At 46.2% G+C, this 15,993-nt stretch overlaps 1 protein-coding gene across 1 annotated transcript in view; it reads right to left on the minus strand.

Annotated features, from left to right (window-relative positions):
- The window catches only part of LOC119956232 (cadherin-23-like), a 306,203-nt gene that overhangs the window by 137,948 nt on the left and 152,262 nt on the right, over nt 1–15,993 (minus strand). Inside the window, exons 5-6 of the mRNA XM_038783267.1 lie at nt 13,634–13,681; nt 5,226–5,318 (exon numbers count right to left, since the gene is read on the minus strand). Of these exons, the coding sequence (XP_038639195.1) occupies nt 5,226–5,318; nt 13,634–13,681 (141 nt within the window). The remainder of the gene's footprint in view (nt 1–5,225; nt 5,319–13,633; nt 13,682–15,993) is intronic.

Raw genomic sequence — 15,993 nt, forward strand, 5'->3', positions numbered from 1 at the left:
TCCCCAACGTTTGCACCTCACTCCGATGATCAAACTGAGTTTTGCTGCACGAGCCCACTGGGGCGTGGGAATTCTATACATCTCCTCCCTACGCTGTCAAAATCCTCTCTCGCGATGACATTGCTGCTTTATTGCCAAGAATGAAGGCTGAAGGTCAGCTGGATATATATTTCAGTCCTTAACTAAATGTGCTACAATGACTGCAGGGCACCGTGACAGACAGAACATATTCAGCAAATTGGAAAGTCATAAAACTCTATTACCAAGAATCAAATATCAGTCAGAGGATAGTGATTAGCATAAAATGAATACATGCAAATTTAATGAGGTTTGTCACATCTAACTTCATGAATTAGTTTCAGCTGTGTCAATACTCAATGGTCCTTTAAAATGACAAAAGAATCATTATGTTTTCGCAATAAGATTTGATGGAATTGGTAGTCATTTTCGTAATAAATTTAGAAATATGCGCCCTTATTTTGTTTTATAAATCAAACTATAAAATAATTTGTGGATCATCAATAATTTACCTCCATATACCATCCAGGCTGATGCAGATTTATTTTTACTTAATTGCTTCGATCCCAAATTCATCAGTGCCAGTTTGTCACATTGTTAAAAAAAAACAGGTCATCGGCAATTATGGGCAGCAAGGTGGCATGCACAGTGGTTAGCACTGCTGCCTCACAGCTCCAGGGACCTGGGTTCAATTCCAGCCTTGGGTCACTGGCTGTATGCCGAGCACTTTCTCCCTGCATCTGTGTGGGTTTCCTCCGAGTGCTCCAGTTTCCTCCCACGGTCCAAAGTTGTGCAGGTGAGGTGGGTTGGCCGTGATAAATTGCCCCTTGGGTGTCCAAGATGGTTTGACGGGCTTACTGGAGGGAGGGATGTAGGCCTGGGTGCGGTGCTCTTTCAGAGGGTCGGTGATGATATGATTGGCCGAATGGCCTCCTTCTGCACTGCCGGGATTCTGTGCCAAACTGTCACATCTCCCACATGTGCGTGTGCTCAAATACCATGACTTACTCTGAAATGTGGCAATTGTTATGTAGCAAACAGTTTGTCAATAGAAAGATCCCATTAACAGAAATGACACTGATAACCAGCTGTTACATCCAGTGAGCCCAGATGCAACAACTTACATTGATGCAGTGCCTCGGTGGGAACATTATCAAAGAAAGATTTGCAACCTGGAAAACATGAGGACGTTGTTCGGAGATTCCATCATAAAAGGAGGACAAGAGAAGAGGAGAGGTGGGGAGATTGAGACAAAAATGTCCTGTTCTGTGGACTGGCCGAAGTGAATGATGAACGACAGAACATCTAAATAATATAATAATAGTTTAAATAATTTATTATGAAACAATGGCGTGATGAAGATGACTTTGATAAATAAAATAATAAACTATGAACACTAACTATTGCAAAGCCACTGCAAATTATGTCCATCCTCCCAACACTGGGGGGCGCAACTCCCCAGCCACAGGGTCACGTGGTGAGTTTATACTGCCACCTAGTGTTTGGAGGTCGTGGATAACATTATGTACAGAATTGCTTTATGCATTTTATCACAACAGAATGCCAGATCTTACCATAGATTATCGTAGAATTTACAGTGCAGGAGGCCATTCGGCCCATCGAGTCTGCACCGGCTCTTGGAAAGAGCACCCTACCCAAGGTCAACACCTCCACCCTATCCCCATAACTCCACCCAACACTAAGGGCAATTTTGGACACTAAGGGCAATTTATCATGGCCAATCCACCTAACCTGCACATCTTTGGACTGTGGGAGGAAACCGGAGCACCCGGAGGAAACCCACGCACACACGGGGAGGATGTGCAGACTCCACACAGACAGTGACCCAAGCCTGTATCGAACCTGGGACCCTGGAGCTGTGAAGCAATTGTGCTATCCACAATGCTACCGTGCTGCCCAGAGCCCAGAGCCTAGTACAGCTGCCAATGGTGGAACAACCATAATCGGAGAATCAGAGATCCCGGAAATGGTGGAGGAGTTTAGAGAGAGGGAAAGGCAGCAGCTCTCAAACTGTGGGTTTATAAAATGTTAACTGGATTCATAGAATAAACATTAGTTTTCTTTTAAACATACTTTAGCTCTCTGTTGCATCACACCTGCAAAGTGGGCCCTTGTGCTTCCCCATAACCAAAATCGATTAAAAGTTGTGGGTCAGGTGAACTTGATGATATACTTTGGGGTTCTCTAAATCCTGGCCCATTATACTAGAGCATTAGCCTGGGCTTAATGATTATTATTCCTGTGCTATTACCACCATCGCTCGCGTGGCTCTCCACATAGTACATATCACATGTACATCATCTTCAGCAGGGATTAGTTAAATTTAAACTCTCTGCCTGGCTTCGCACTTCTGATTTGTAATCAGTAAACCTGCCAACAAATTATAAACTCCATCAAATAGGATGAGAGCACAGCGTTACCGTTCTCTACGCTTAGATATAATACGACTGTTTGAAACCAGTAATCATAGGGTTCAAATGTCAGGTAAACTGCTCGAGGTTTTGTTCCAGCCGTTTAGGATGTCACCCCATGCCAGTGATTGGATTGCCACCTTTAATCATTTCAGAGCATTTGCCATTCATTCCATAACCCCAAGAGCGAACAGCCGAGTCTTCACTGGCTTGGACGCAATGCATTCAATTCTCTGCTTTTACAGAATAGATGGTAAACTATTCATTCAAATTAACTTTTAATATACCTGCTAAATTTGAGTACATTTGTAGTGAACAATTTTATTGTTTCAGTGTTTGCTTTCAACAGGCAAGTTGTTACTTTGCACTTAATAATTTACAATCCCATGGGATTTACTGACATTGCCACCTTAATTTCCTAACTCAAATCTAATCTCATCAATACAACCTTGCTGAAAAACTGTCCCTTCTGGACACAATTCAGGAAATTGATTTTGGGGCACTTAAAAACAAGAATTAGCAACAATCGCTCAATAAACACTCATTCCCCCCACTTGCCTGAATAATTGCAGCTCCAACAACATTCAAGAAGCTCGACACTATCCAAGGCAACGCAGCCCACTTGATTGGCACTCCCATCCATTACCTTAAACATTCACTCCCTCTGTCAGCGATGCATAGTGGCAGCAGTGTGCACCATTTACGACATGCACTACGCTACAGCAATTGGTCAAGCCTGCACACAGAACTGTTGAAACCTACAACATCTACCATCTTGAAGGAGAAGGGGAGCAGACCCGTGGGAACAGTTTCTCCTCCAGGCCAAGCACCCATCTTAACATGGAAATCTATCACTGCTTCTTCACTGTCGCCGAGTCAACTCTCTCCCTACCTATCCCAAGTGGACTGCAGCGATTCAAGAAGGCAGCTCACCACCACCTTCTCAAGGGCAATTAGGGATGGGCAATAATCAATTACACTCATATCCATGACAGAATAAAGCATAAATAGTCACTGACAGGAATACAAACTTGACAGGATTCCCAACCTTGGCTACAGCAAAGAACATTTTTAAAAATGTATACAAAAGGGACTTCCGAAATTGCCTCCACTTGCTTCTGCCCAGGTCTTGAGGGAGTACAGCATTGTGGAGGCAGGGAAACTTTATCAGCAACCTGTATCAGATGTAGCTCCGCACCGACAAAAACCAAATGTAAAAATGCCCATAAAAAGCATAATTTTCTTTAAAGCTTAGTCAAAATAAATGAAAGTTTATTATTTTAAGTCTGGATTAAAACATTTCAAACTCGAAGTAAACATTGACAACCATTTGCTTTGACATGATCTGAGCGTTAGCCTACAACAACTTGCATTTATAAAGCACCTTCAAGTATTCCTGGCAGCGTTCTCACAGAGCTCGACACTGACGCAGAGGTGTATTTGGAGAGATGGCCAGACATCCAATGAGAAAAAAAGGTGCGTTTTAAGAAGCATCCGAAGGAAGGAGAGAGCGCTGCAGTGTCAAAGACCTTCAGGGAAGGAATTCCAGAGTTTGGAACCCCACAGGCTGAAGGAACAGCCAACAACGGTGGAGGGAAAAAAAAATTGCAGAGATTTCGGGGGAAGCAAAGCCAGGGAGAGGATTTCAGCACAAAGGCAAGCATTCTAAACTCAAAAATTTCCAGGCAAGTAGCAGCAAGCTTTTGTATGTACAATAAACCGGAGCACTTTATTTGTGGGGCAAAAACTGTCAGAATTCCAGTGACCTTCAATCTGAATCCCCCAAAGGTTGTGTATAGAGCAACAAATCCTTTGTACTGCAAGAGCGACCATATTGTCAGATCTCTCAAAAGCCCCCAACATTTGTGGCAAAATTCAAGTAATCACAGATATTATTTGGCTAACTGTGGCTTCTATTTTTCCACACTGTAAACTCCAAAAAACGCCTCAACATGAACAGTGATTAATCTGTTTTTGGGGATATTAGTGGAACTCCTGTAAATAGTGTCATGATATGCAGACACACATTATATACAGGCAGGCACAGACAAGCAGCTAATGGACACAGAGAACAGGACATGACCAATAAGCAGGCAGGACACTCAGGGGTGGGATGTGACGATAAAAGACACGAGGCGCTCACACTCCGCCTCTTTCCACTGATGAACATCTAGAGAGTCAGTCAAGAGTATTGTTACAATCTCACACCCCCACCATGTGGCGAAGAGCTAATCTGGTTCAGTCAGACAGAGTGACCACACTTAAGTTAGCAGAGAGTCGAACTCACAGAGAACTGTGCTATTAGTTTAATAAACCTGATTGAACTAACTTCAAGGTCTGGATTATCTTTCTGATCTAAGCTGCATCCAGTTGCAGCCAGTGTTGTACCAGTGTATCTAACACGACATGATACCAGGAGACTACTAATTTAAGGTGGCTTACCTCAGTCCGTTCCGTGACGACCACGACAAATAGCATCAGGTCTTTCCATTTTCACCCGAAACATGAGAACATCTCTCTAAGGGACAGCATCTCCAGCACTGCAGCACCCCCTCAGTTCTGCCCTAGACCATCTACCTAGGTTCCGACCAGCACTGCGTCAAATGACCAGTGGGTGAGTTAATACGGAATTAAAATGAATCAAGGCAGCAACACTGTGCATCCTGCCTCTGACAGGGGCAATGGTCCAATGATTGCATCGACACCCGGTAAATCACCCAAGACAGGACAATGATTGGTTTTAACACCAGGTTCCTTCTCAATCTCGTCACCTACCTCAGGAATTCGGACACTGTAAGGCTGATTGTGGAACACGGGTGGGTTGTCATTTACATCACCAACTTGAATATTGACAATGCCTTTAATCACCTGTAAACGAAGAGTCAAAAAAAATGTTGAGAAATTGTGCAACATGCCACTTAATTATGAATGAATCAAATGAGCGCTGGACATTGATGGATTCCTCTATCTGACTGAAAAGTAGTGTTGCATTTTGGCAAGAGCCTAATAGCTCTTGCATTCATTAAGTTGTCATTTGAGATTCGTACGTTATCCAATGCCCACCAAAAATAGAAGAGCATTGTGCAGTGAACTTATCAATATGCATTATGCGAAGTGTGAAACCGCTTGATTAATTCATGTAGATCACTCACTGTGAAGCCAACTATGATCTTGTATATCTAATCAGTACCAAGTTACCACAATCAGATACATCATATATTTCGGGAACACTGATGAAATGCAAGTTTCATTTCGCATTTCACTGAAATATTTAAACTTACACTAAGCAGAACCGTGCCCAAGGTGGCTTCAATTTGCTTTTTGTTCAAAATATTCCAGAGAAGGAAAATAACCTGCTGCAATATTTAGATCACATCAATATTTTAAAACTTCATGCCACCTATATGCGCCACGGTGGCCAGTTTGTTCCACATTAAACCCACAATTCCAAATACCGTTACGTTTTAAAAGATTAAAAAGTAGCACAAGCATATCTATTGACCACAATTTCACAAAACTCTCCTTTGACAAAACTTGGTCCTTGTAGGTGGCAGAGGTCAAAGGGCAGCAGATGCATGGGAACATCGCCTCCTCCAGTTGCCCTCGCAAGTCATAAAAACAGAAGAACTAGGTTCAGGAGTAGGCCAATTGCGGTCCCAACACTGATCCCGTAGGCACACCACTAGCCACTGATTGCCAACCAGAAAAACACCCATTTATCCCCACTATTTTGTTTTCTGTCAGTTAACCAATCCTCTATCCATGCTCATACATCACCAGTAACACTGTGCACCTTTATCTTATGCAGCAGCCTTTTGTGCAGGACGTTGTCGAATGCCTTCTGGAAAACCAGGTGCACCACATCCACCAGTTACCAGTTGTCCACCGTGCTCGTCATGTCCTCAAAGAATTCCAGTAAATTAGTCAAACATGATACATGACCCTGGTGTGGAACCATAGCGCCGTTCCTTCATGGTCACTGGGTCAAAATCATGGAACTTTTGAACAGACAGGTGAATCTGATGTGAAGATGTCCCCCGGTTGCTGAAAATTTAATTTTGTGGCTTTCACATGAAAATAGTGGCGATAGACTCCTCTCGCACTGCTGACTTAAATGGAGGATCTGCAAACAGCCAATCAGACAGCAAGAACCTATATTTACATAGCATCCTCAAGGCTTTTTGAAGGAGCAGCGAATCTGGCAGCAAGAAGCTGGTGCAACAGGTGACCAAAGGCCTGGTCAAAGTGGTAGGTTTTAAGGAATATTTTAAAGGTGGAACTCCAGAGCCCGGGGCCTGGGCAGCTGGACACAGGGCCACGAGTGATGGGACGACAGGAATCACAAGAGGAGCGCAGAGACCTTGGGAGGTTTGGAGGAGGTTACAGAGTTCGGGAGAGGTGAGCATAGGATATAGAACAGTACAGCACAGAACAGGCCCTTCGGCCCTCGGTGTTGTGCCGAGCTTTGTCCGAAACCAAGATCAAGCTATCCCACTCCCTGCAATTCAATGTGTGCTCCGTGTGCCTATCCAATAACCGCTTGAAAGTTCCTAAAGTGTGCAGTTGAATTATTATTATTAATAGCGCCGCACACTGCGCGAAAGAAATGAAAGTTTAAAAAGTGAATGCGTCAAAAAGTAAGCCAAGGTGAGTGCAGTGTTGCTTTAACATAAATATCATGGTTTGGACACTGTTCTGTGGAGAGAAACAGTCCAATTTTGCAGTGTAGGAGGAACAAAGATGATAAAAGGCACACAGCAAGAAACTTGTCAATAAATGATCCCTGTCTAAAATACCTTTCAGATCCGGTCAGACGATACAAGATCTAAAGAAAAGTGCTAAATGTAGAAAAGGATTTTACAGAGACCCGAGTGTTAATGGAATTCATATCTGTCGACATCAGAGAACTGCCAGTGTGATATGTATTGTGCGAGGAAGTGCGATGTAGAATTGATCAATAAAACTTGTGGAGCACAGTAAAATGTGAAGTATGGGGAAATAGGTGACAGTTTGAAAACAAAATGTTTTGACATTATCTCCACTTGAAAGAGGCTTAACAGCTACAGAGATTTCTTGTTGGAAAACATCTATATCCAGATAATGACAGTGAGGGCTGTAGGGTAGAGGACGGAAGGTACGAGAGGCTGACATTCTTTACTCCAGAAAAGAGGGTTGCACAATTCTGAAGGGGCTTGGTTAGGTTCAAAATGCTTTCACTTGTCCAAAACTGTGAGCCATAAGCAAAGCTCCCCGTCACTAGCCCTGTGTTTAATCACTTCCCTCTTATCCTTCCACGGCAACACAAGAGCAGAGACCACCCTTGGCTAGCCCTTGAAAACTCGAATGTCCAACACTGGATGAGCAACTCTGGATAGAGTTATTTAACGGGGGAGGGGGTGGGGGGGTTAGGGGGAGCAAGAGAGAGGGGAGGGAGCGAGAGAGAGGGATGGAGCGAGAGAGAGGGGAGGGAATGAGATAGAGGGGAGGGAATGAGAGAGGGGGGAGGGAGCGGAGAGAGGGGAGGGAGCGGAGAGAGGGGGGAGCGAGAGAGAGGGGGGAGCGAGAGAGGGGGGGGGGGGACCGAGAGAGAGGGAGGGAGAGAGAGAGAGAGAGAGAGAGGGAGGGAGGGAGCGAGAGAGAGAGGGGGGGAGCAAGAGAGAGGGGGTGAGCAAGAGAGAGGGGGTGAGCAAGAGAGAGGGGGGTGAGCAAGAGAGAGGGGGGTGAGCAAGAGAGAGGGGGGTGAGCAAGAGAGAGGGGGGTGAGCAAGAGAGAGGGGGGGAGCAAGAGAGAAGGGGGGAGCGAGAGAGAGGGGGGGAGCGAGAGAGAGGGGGGGAGCGAGAGAGAGGGGGGGAGCGAGAGAGAGGGTGGGGAGCGAGAGAGAGGGGGGGAGCGAGAGAGAGGGGGGGAGCGAGAGAGAGGGGGGGAGCGAGAGAGAGGGGGGGGAGCGAGAGGGAGGGGGGGAGCGAGAGGGAGGGGGGAGCGAGAGGGAGGGGAGAGCAAGTGGGAGGGGGGGAGCGAGAGGGAGGGGGGGAGCGAGAGGGAGGGGGGGAGCGAGAGGGAGGGGGGAGCGAGAGGGAGGGGGGAGCGAGAGGGAGGGGGGAGCGAGAGGGAGGTGGGAGCGAGAGGGAGGGGAGGAGCAAGAGGGAGGGGGGAGCGAGAGGGAGGGGGAAGCGAGAGGGAGGGGGGAGCGAGAGGGAGGGGGGAGCGAGAGGGAGGGGGGAGCGAGAGGGAGGGGGGGACGAGATAGAGGGGAGGGGACGAGATAGAGGGGAGGGAACGAGAGAGGGGAGGGAGCGAGAGAGAGGGGAGGGAGCGAGATAGAGGGGAGGGAGCGAGAGAGAGGGAAGGGAGCGAGAGAGAGGGAAGGGAGCGAGAGAGAGGGGGTCAGCGAGAGGGGGGGGAGCGAGAGAGAGGGGGGAGCGGGAAAGAGGGGGGAGCGGGAAAGAGGGGAGGGAGCGAGAGAGAGGGGAGGGAGCGAGAGAGAGGGGTGGGAGCGAGAGGGGAGGGAGCGAGAGAGAGGGGAGGGGGCGAGAGAGAGGGTGGGAGAGCGAGAGTCTATTGAAAAGAACCTGTCATCAAACTCTTGCACCAAGCAAGCTATCTGGTAACACTAACACCAGAAGTAGTCAGAAAGGAAAACTGGATTTTCCAACAATTTCCACTTGGAATATTGTTTTCACGTCCGCACACGGAAGGAGGAAAACATATTGAAGTAAAAGAAAACAAAACAAACAAACCTCGACTTTTGTCAGAAATGTCACCAACTATGAAATCAAGTATCAGCTTCAGGAAAGCCAGTCTGGAATGGGAACCTTGCTGCAAGTCTTGATGTCCTTTCATTAATCCGCTTGCTAATATTGACAGGTGCCCACAAACAATAGCGTGTCCCAGAAACCCTCTTGAAAATGTTGGAGCAATCCATTACATCGAATAGTTCAGCTCACAGTAACTCTTTAGAATGGATAGTTATTCCACACAAACTCCCGAGAATGAAAATACTCTTCTCTGGACTGCAAGCCAAATGAATTACTTATTGAAGTACTTGAACTTGGGCTCTCTGGGGTGCTACCTAATATCTCAGTTGCATTGTGTATATTTTGGTCAATTTTCCTCCATCAGTGGCTTCAGATTCACGCACTTCCAACGTGTTGAAGCAGGGAAAGAACCATCACCGTTCAAACATGGAACAAGAGCGTTTGAATGATCTCTTTTCCAATCCCGGACCAGTAGTGGCCAGGATACAGGACAGAAACGCCAATATTTTATTTTAATTCTGTAAGACTGTGAGGAAAGGATATTTCGCTCCAGGAGTGATTTCACGCCAAATAGGGATATGGTATAATGGAAACAAACTTTATTGCTAAAACTGTATTCAAATATCTTTAACATCACACAAGAAAATACCTTACAATTACTCCATAAACAATGCTAATCAATACAGTGACACAATAACCCTCAACTGCTATCTTTATTCCCACTCAAACAACAAAGCCAGCTCAGATCCCAATCCACCGTTAGCACTCAGGAATACTCCGGTATAGAGATGTCTTGAATACTCCACTTAGAGATCTTTTGAGACCTGACCCCTGTCAGAACAATGCAGAATCTCTGGCTGTATTTCTTCAGAAAACCTTCTCAGCTCAACTTGCAGCCGCAAACTAACTAAGCCTGGAAACTTCAATACCTGACTGCTTCTATCCCTGGCTCCTCCCATTAACCACCCCACCATGCAAAACTGAACACAATGTCGGTAATTGACGACTTCCCAGGGAACCCTCTCAATCAAACTAAAAATCCATCCGTCCAAACTTCTACGATGCTTTAATTGCACCTCCGCCTGGCTGTCTGTCATTAAGTATTTTTAAAAACGTGACTGCAACAATCAAACACTAACCCAGGCTTTTAAACCCTTACTGCACCTAATCCACAGTGCAGAAGGAGGCTATTTGGCCCATCGGGTCTGCACTGGTCCTACCCAAGCCCACACCTCCACCCCATTCCTGCAACCCCACCTCACCGTTTTTGGACACCAAGGGCAATTTATCACGGCCAATCCACCAAACCTGCAATCTTTGGACTGTGGGAGGAAACCGGAGCACCCGGAGGAAACCCATATATCGGAAATTCCTACATTCATCACACCGCGCCACGCTCAATATCAACTGTGACACTACACAACAGCTGGATTTCTCCAGCTGTAGAAAGGGGGGCCCCAAAAGCTGGAAGCGGCCCGGGCCTCTCTGGGCCTCAAGAGGACCCGTATTTCCAAAAGAATCAGCTGGAAAACTCCAGGAACCAATTTGCGTTGGCTTGATAAATAATGGGCTTCCTCAACATGTCCAGAAACCCGCCAACCTCCATGGCCTCTGGAATCTCCTCCAAAAAGGCTCAGCTCAGCTAAACTCTTTCATTACGCGGACCCTCATTCCTCACACAACCAAGAAAGGGGGGAGGTGGTTGTGTAGTGATAATTATCACTGGACCAGAAATCCAGGAGGCCCAGGCTAATGCTCTGGGGACACGAATTCAAATCCCACCACGGCAGCTGGCCAAGTTTAATATTCTGTTGATCAATAAAATATGCAATACAATGCTCAGTAATGGCGACCATGACAACTCGCATCGATTGTCGTTAAGAATCCATCTGGCTCACTAATCTTTCAGGAGGGAAATCTGCCATCGTTACCAGGTCTGGCCTACATGTGACTCCAGACCCACAGCAATGAAAAATGAAAATCGCTTATTGTCACGAGTAGGCTTCAATGAAGTTACTGTGAAAAGCCCCTAGTCGCCACATTCCAGCGCCTGTCCGGGGAGGCTGGTGCGGGAATCGAACCGTGCTGCTGGCCTGCTTGGTCTGCTTTCAAAGCCAGCGATTTAGCCGAGTGAGCTAAACAGCCAATGGGGTTGACTCTTAACTGCCCACTGAAATGGCACAGAAAACGACACAGTTCAAGGGCAATTGGGGATGGTCAACTGGCTCAGCCAACGACCCCCACACCCCATGAAATAATTTTTAAAATTTGCTCTCTTATCTGTTAAGCATGCCTCACAGTTGGATAATAGTTGGAAAAATACAGTTCCAATTCAGTCCTGCAAGTCAACAGTTTTTCTGAAAGTAGGAATAGAACGTACAACTCTACTTGGCTAAGTGGAAGAATCAATTTTCCCTTATATTTCCAGCACAACAATTTTATTACGAATTTACAAAATCCTTAAAATGTCCATTTGGATCACGGTATCTGTCATTTTCTTTCCAAATGTTTACTGCAATCAGCAGAGAACAAACCTATGTAGAAACGCTGACTTACACAAGATGTGACAGCAGTAAATAAATGTGTCCAAGCTGCTCGAAAATCACAGTCTCCCGGCAGCAGCTGGGAATTGTCCCCTTGCAGTGTCGGAGTGGTTAGCACTGCTGCCTCACAGCTCCAGGGTCCCAGGTTTGATTCTCTGCTGGGTCACTGTGTGGAGTTTTCACTTTCCCCCCGTGTCTGTGTGGGTTTCCTCCGGGTGCTCCGGTTTCCTCCCACAGTCCAAAGATTAGGTGGATTGGCAGGTTAGGTGCATTGGCTGTGATTCAATTCCCCCTTCGTGTCCAGGGATGTGCAGTTTTGGCGGGGTTACGGGGGTGGGGCGGGAGAGCGGACTTAGGTAGGGTGCTCTTTCAGAGGGTCGGGGAAGACTCAATGGGCTGAATGGCCTCCTTCTATACTGAAGAAATTCTACGATAATCTCCCAATCCAAACATCTCAGAGATGAGGGTACACATCATGCAAAAAGCTTTCTGTCCCAACATGGTGGTCAGGATAATTAAACTGAGTGACTGATAGCTTGCACAATGGACACTGTGCTCATCATGGACGTACAGAATGATACAGCACACAAGGAGGTCACTGGATTTTACTGATCACCCAGACATGTCAACTGACTGTGTTTAACATTATGGTACACCAGCAAAATGAATGCTGGCCACACTGTATTCAGGAAGTCAGCAACCACAGCTTTTAAGCATATTTGTAAGACCGCCATCTTGTCCTAAGGTTGACCCAGTTGAGAAACACAATATGCACTCCAGAACAAGGAGCACAATTGTGGGTCTACATCTGCCAGAAAACAGCCATATATGCATAAAATGCCAACCATTTTGTTTTGCACTACACTTTTGACCAAATGCATTTTGTCCAGCACAGTTTGTAACTGCCCCTTCATAGGATCGTGCACGTTTTCATTTCAGTCTTTGGAGATTGTTAGGTCTAACAGAAAATCCCCGTGAAACAGCCAGGAAACAGCTAGATGCTACAAAGTGGGGAGAAACTATTGACTCCTTCAGGACAGGACAGCCTTCCTACCCTTGATCATGGGATCAATTCATCAGTCCTGATAGCCCCAAGAATTCCGATACTATTCCATTGAGGCCAACTTAACACAAAGGGTTGCTGTGCTATGGCGCTGCTGGGCAAAGGACTGCAGATGAAAGGAATCTGAAATGGCACAGAACGTTCCAGCACAGGACGTTCGAGCATGTCAATAAACATCTTGTCCAGATGATGGGACAACACGCCCCCCCCCTCCCAGTCAAGCTAACAAGAAAAAAAAAAGAGGGCAAAAACAAAATACAGGGGTCAAATTCAGGGGAAACCATTCAAAGCTACAATCCCCAAATTTCTTTAATCAAGTCAGTTTTTGAAGACCAAATGTAGTTTTATGGGCCCCACCCCCACATGGTGTGCTTTCCTGAAGTGGAGACGGCTCAGAATTGGTTGCTGGGAGTGGAAGGTCCCGCCAGTATCTATGGTGTTTTGGCATGGTTCGTCCGTCCCTGGTAATAGGGATTAAGGGGACTAAGGGTTATGGTGTTCGGGCCAGAAAGTGGAGCTGTCCACAAAAGATCAGCCATGATCTAATTGAATGGCGGAGCAGGCTCGAGGGGCCAGATGGCCTACTCCTGCTCCTAGTCCTTATGTTCTTATGTCCTGCCAACAGGCAGGGACTGGAACACCCCACCCAATGTGTATCCCTGTTGCATTGCAAGGCGAGGTAGCTAGCCAATGTTCCTCCGTCACCACACTTATCAAATTGGAACGCAAATAACGTTCGCGTCTCTTTTTAAGTGAGGGACAAGTCACGGGAAGTTATATTAATCAAATCTCCAATAAAAAGGAAAACAAGCTGCTACTTACACTCTGCTTGTCGCTCACGGAGAATTCTACTTGAAGTTCTGAAATTTCCTGAAAAAGATCGCATTCAGAAGTCATGACGCATGAAACATTAACAACAACAACAACATCAAGTGCATAAAGCCACTGGTTTTCACAGAAGATAAACAGAATCACAGAACACAATCCTCAAACACCCATCGCATTTCAGGTTGGTGGCTGCTGTGCATTTCTGGGATGAGATGCAGTTGGATCGAAGTCCTAGAACTTGCTCCCTGTGGAAGCGCTTTCACCACACAGACTGTAGGGGTTATCGCCACCTTTTCAAGGGCAATTGATGACAGACAGTAAATGCCAGCCTAGCCAATAGTGCTCACGCCCCATTGATTAATTTTTTTAAAAGCTCATCGATCCACGGCCTACGAGAAATAAGTGGTGGGGGGGCAGACGCAATAATTCTTTGCCCCAATATTGAAACTGTAATCAAAAGATGCTGGAGGAGTTTGCATCTTCATAGATCTTGTCCCTCAAGGGAGCAATATATCAATAAAACTCCAGCAAACACAACACAGCACCTAGTAGTGCAAAGCATCGATTGTTTTGGAACAGTCCAATTCTCATGCTCCCAATATTCTGACAGAAATTGCTAAATGTGTGTCAGTAAGCTTCCCCCATATGCTAGACATCTTTAAAATCATTGGAAAAGGGAGCAGGAGTCGGCTATTTGGTCTATCAACCTCGCTCCATGATCATGGCTGATCTAATCATGGCCTTAACCTCACTTTCCGGTGTGTTCCTTGTTGTGATCAGAGTTCTTTAGATGTCTCAATGATGGGATCTTGAGGCTTATGTATAAGCAAGAATCATTTTTTGTTGCTCTTTAACTATTTACAGATGTGTGAGTGTTATGTATGTTACTGTCTCTCCCAGAGTTCTCCCTCTGTGTCTATTACCAGGAGACTCCATACATCATACATTGAGCGGTGAAATTCTCTAGGCCCACGTTAACCCTTGTTCCGCCAAGCCCCTTTCCATTACATAGACATGCCGGCACATATTACAACTCCCCCCCCCCCCCATTTTCCAAGGAGGGGTCTTCCGTTCCTGTTACGGTGCACCCCCACCGCAGGTTTCCCGGTGGTGACGGGTGCGTTTGACTGGAAACCCCGTTGACAATGGGTGGACTAGTCGATCCCACCACCAGCCAACAGCAGGCCACCTCCGCTGTCACGCCACACACGGTGGGTTGTGTGGAAAATTCCTCCCAGGATTATGTATGTTTTAATAAATTATCAAAAAAGTTATATAGTTAATTTAGTATGTAGTAGTCAATAACCAGGCAGCACCATCATAAACTTGCCTATCTGCCTACGATCAGAATCATAGATCATCTGCTTGAATAAAAGATCACACAGAAATCTTACACAAACACAGAGGTTAGATGTGGATAGAATATACAATACAGATATCCCCTTAGGTAACTGGGATAATTGAGAATCTCCAACAGCAAGTGAGTTAAATCCTAGTACAGCAAAATCCAGAAGACAAGAGTGAAGTGGGCCACCTCACAGAGATGTAGATATCAAGGAATCCCGACAATGCAGGAGGCCGATATTCGGCCCATCGAGTCTGTGTCGACCCTCTGAAAGAGCACCCCCACCTCAACCCATTCCCCCATCTTATCCCTGTAAACCCATAACCCCACCCAGCCTTTGGACACTAAGGGACTATTTAGAATGGCAATCCACGGGGCAGCACGGTTAGCACTGCTGCCTCACGGCACCGAGGTCCCAGGTTCGATCCCGGCTCTGGATCACTGTCCGTGCGGAGTTTGCACATTCTCCCCATGTCTGCGTGAGTCTCACCCCCACAACCCAAAGATGTGCAGAATTGGTGGATTGGCCACGCTAAATTGCCCCTTAATTGGAAAAAATTAATTGGTTACTCTAAATTTATTTAAAAAAGAATGGCGATACACCTAACCTGCACATCTTTGGATGTGGGAAGAAACTGGAGCACCCGGAGTAATCCCATGCAGACATGGGGAGAACGTGCAAACTCCACGCATGAAACCGAGGAAAGGTACTTTTAGATTCTTCAGTTAATCTCCAGTCTGGTTTCCGAGGCAGATCTCGGGTAGGAATTTCACAAGCACTTCCCACCTTATAAACCAAATCGGGGAGGGGTCTGCTGTTAAATCCAGGAAAGGGAGCAGATGCAGGAACTTTTTCCCCCTCATGTATCCAATTTGATGACAAAATCTATGAGAGAAGCCTGGACGATAATGCAAAGTAATGTGTTTGATAAAATTATGCTGCTTAAAGGGATCAGGGGTTATGGGGAGAAGGCAGGAGGATGGGGGATGAGAAACATATCAGCCATGA

Source organism: Scyliorhinus canicula, chromosome 22 (assembly GCF_902713615.1).
Source record: "Scyliorhinus canicula chromosome 22, sScyCan1.1, whole genome shotgun sequence".
Classification (NCBI taxonomy): domain Eukaryota; kingdom Metazoa; phylum Chordata; class Chondrichthyes; order Carcharhiniformes; family Scyliorhinidae; genus Scyliorhinus; species Scyliorhinus canicula.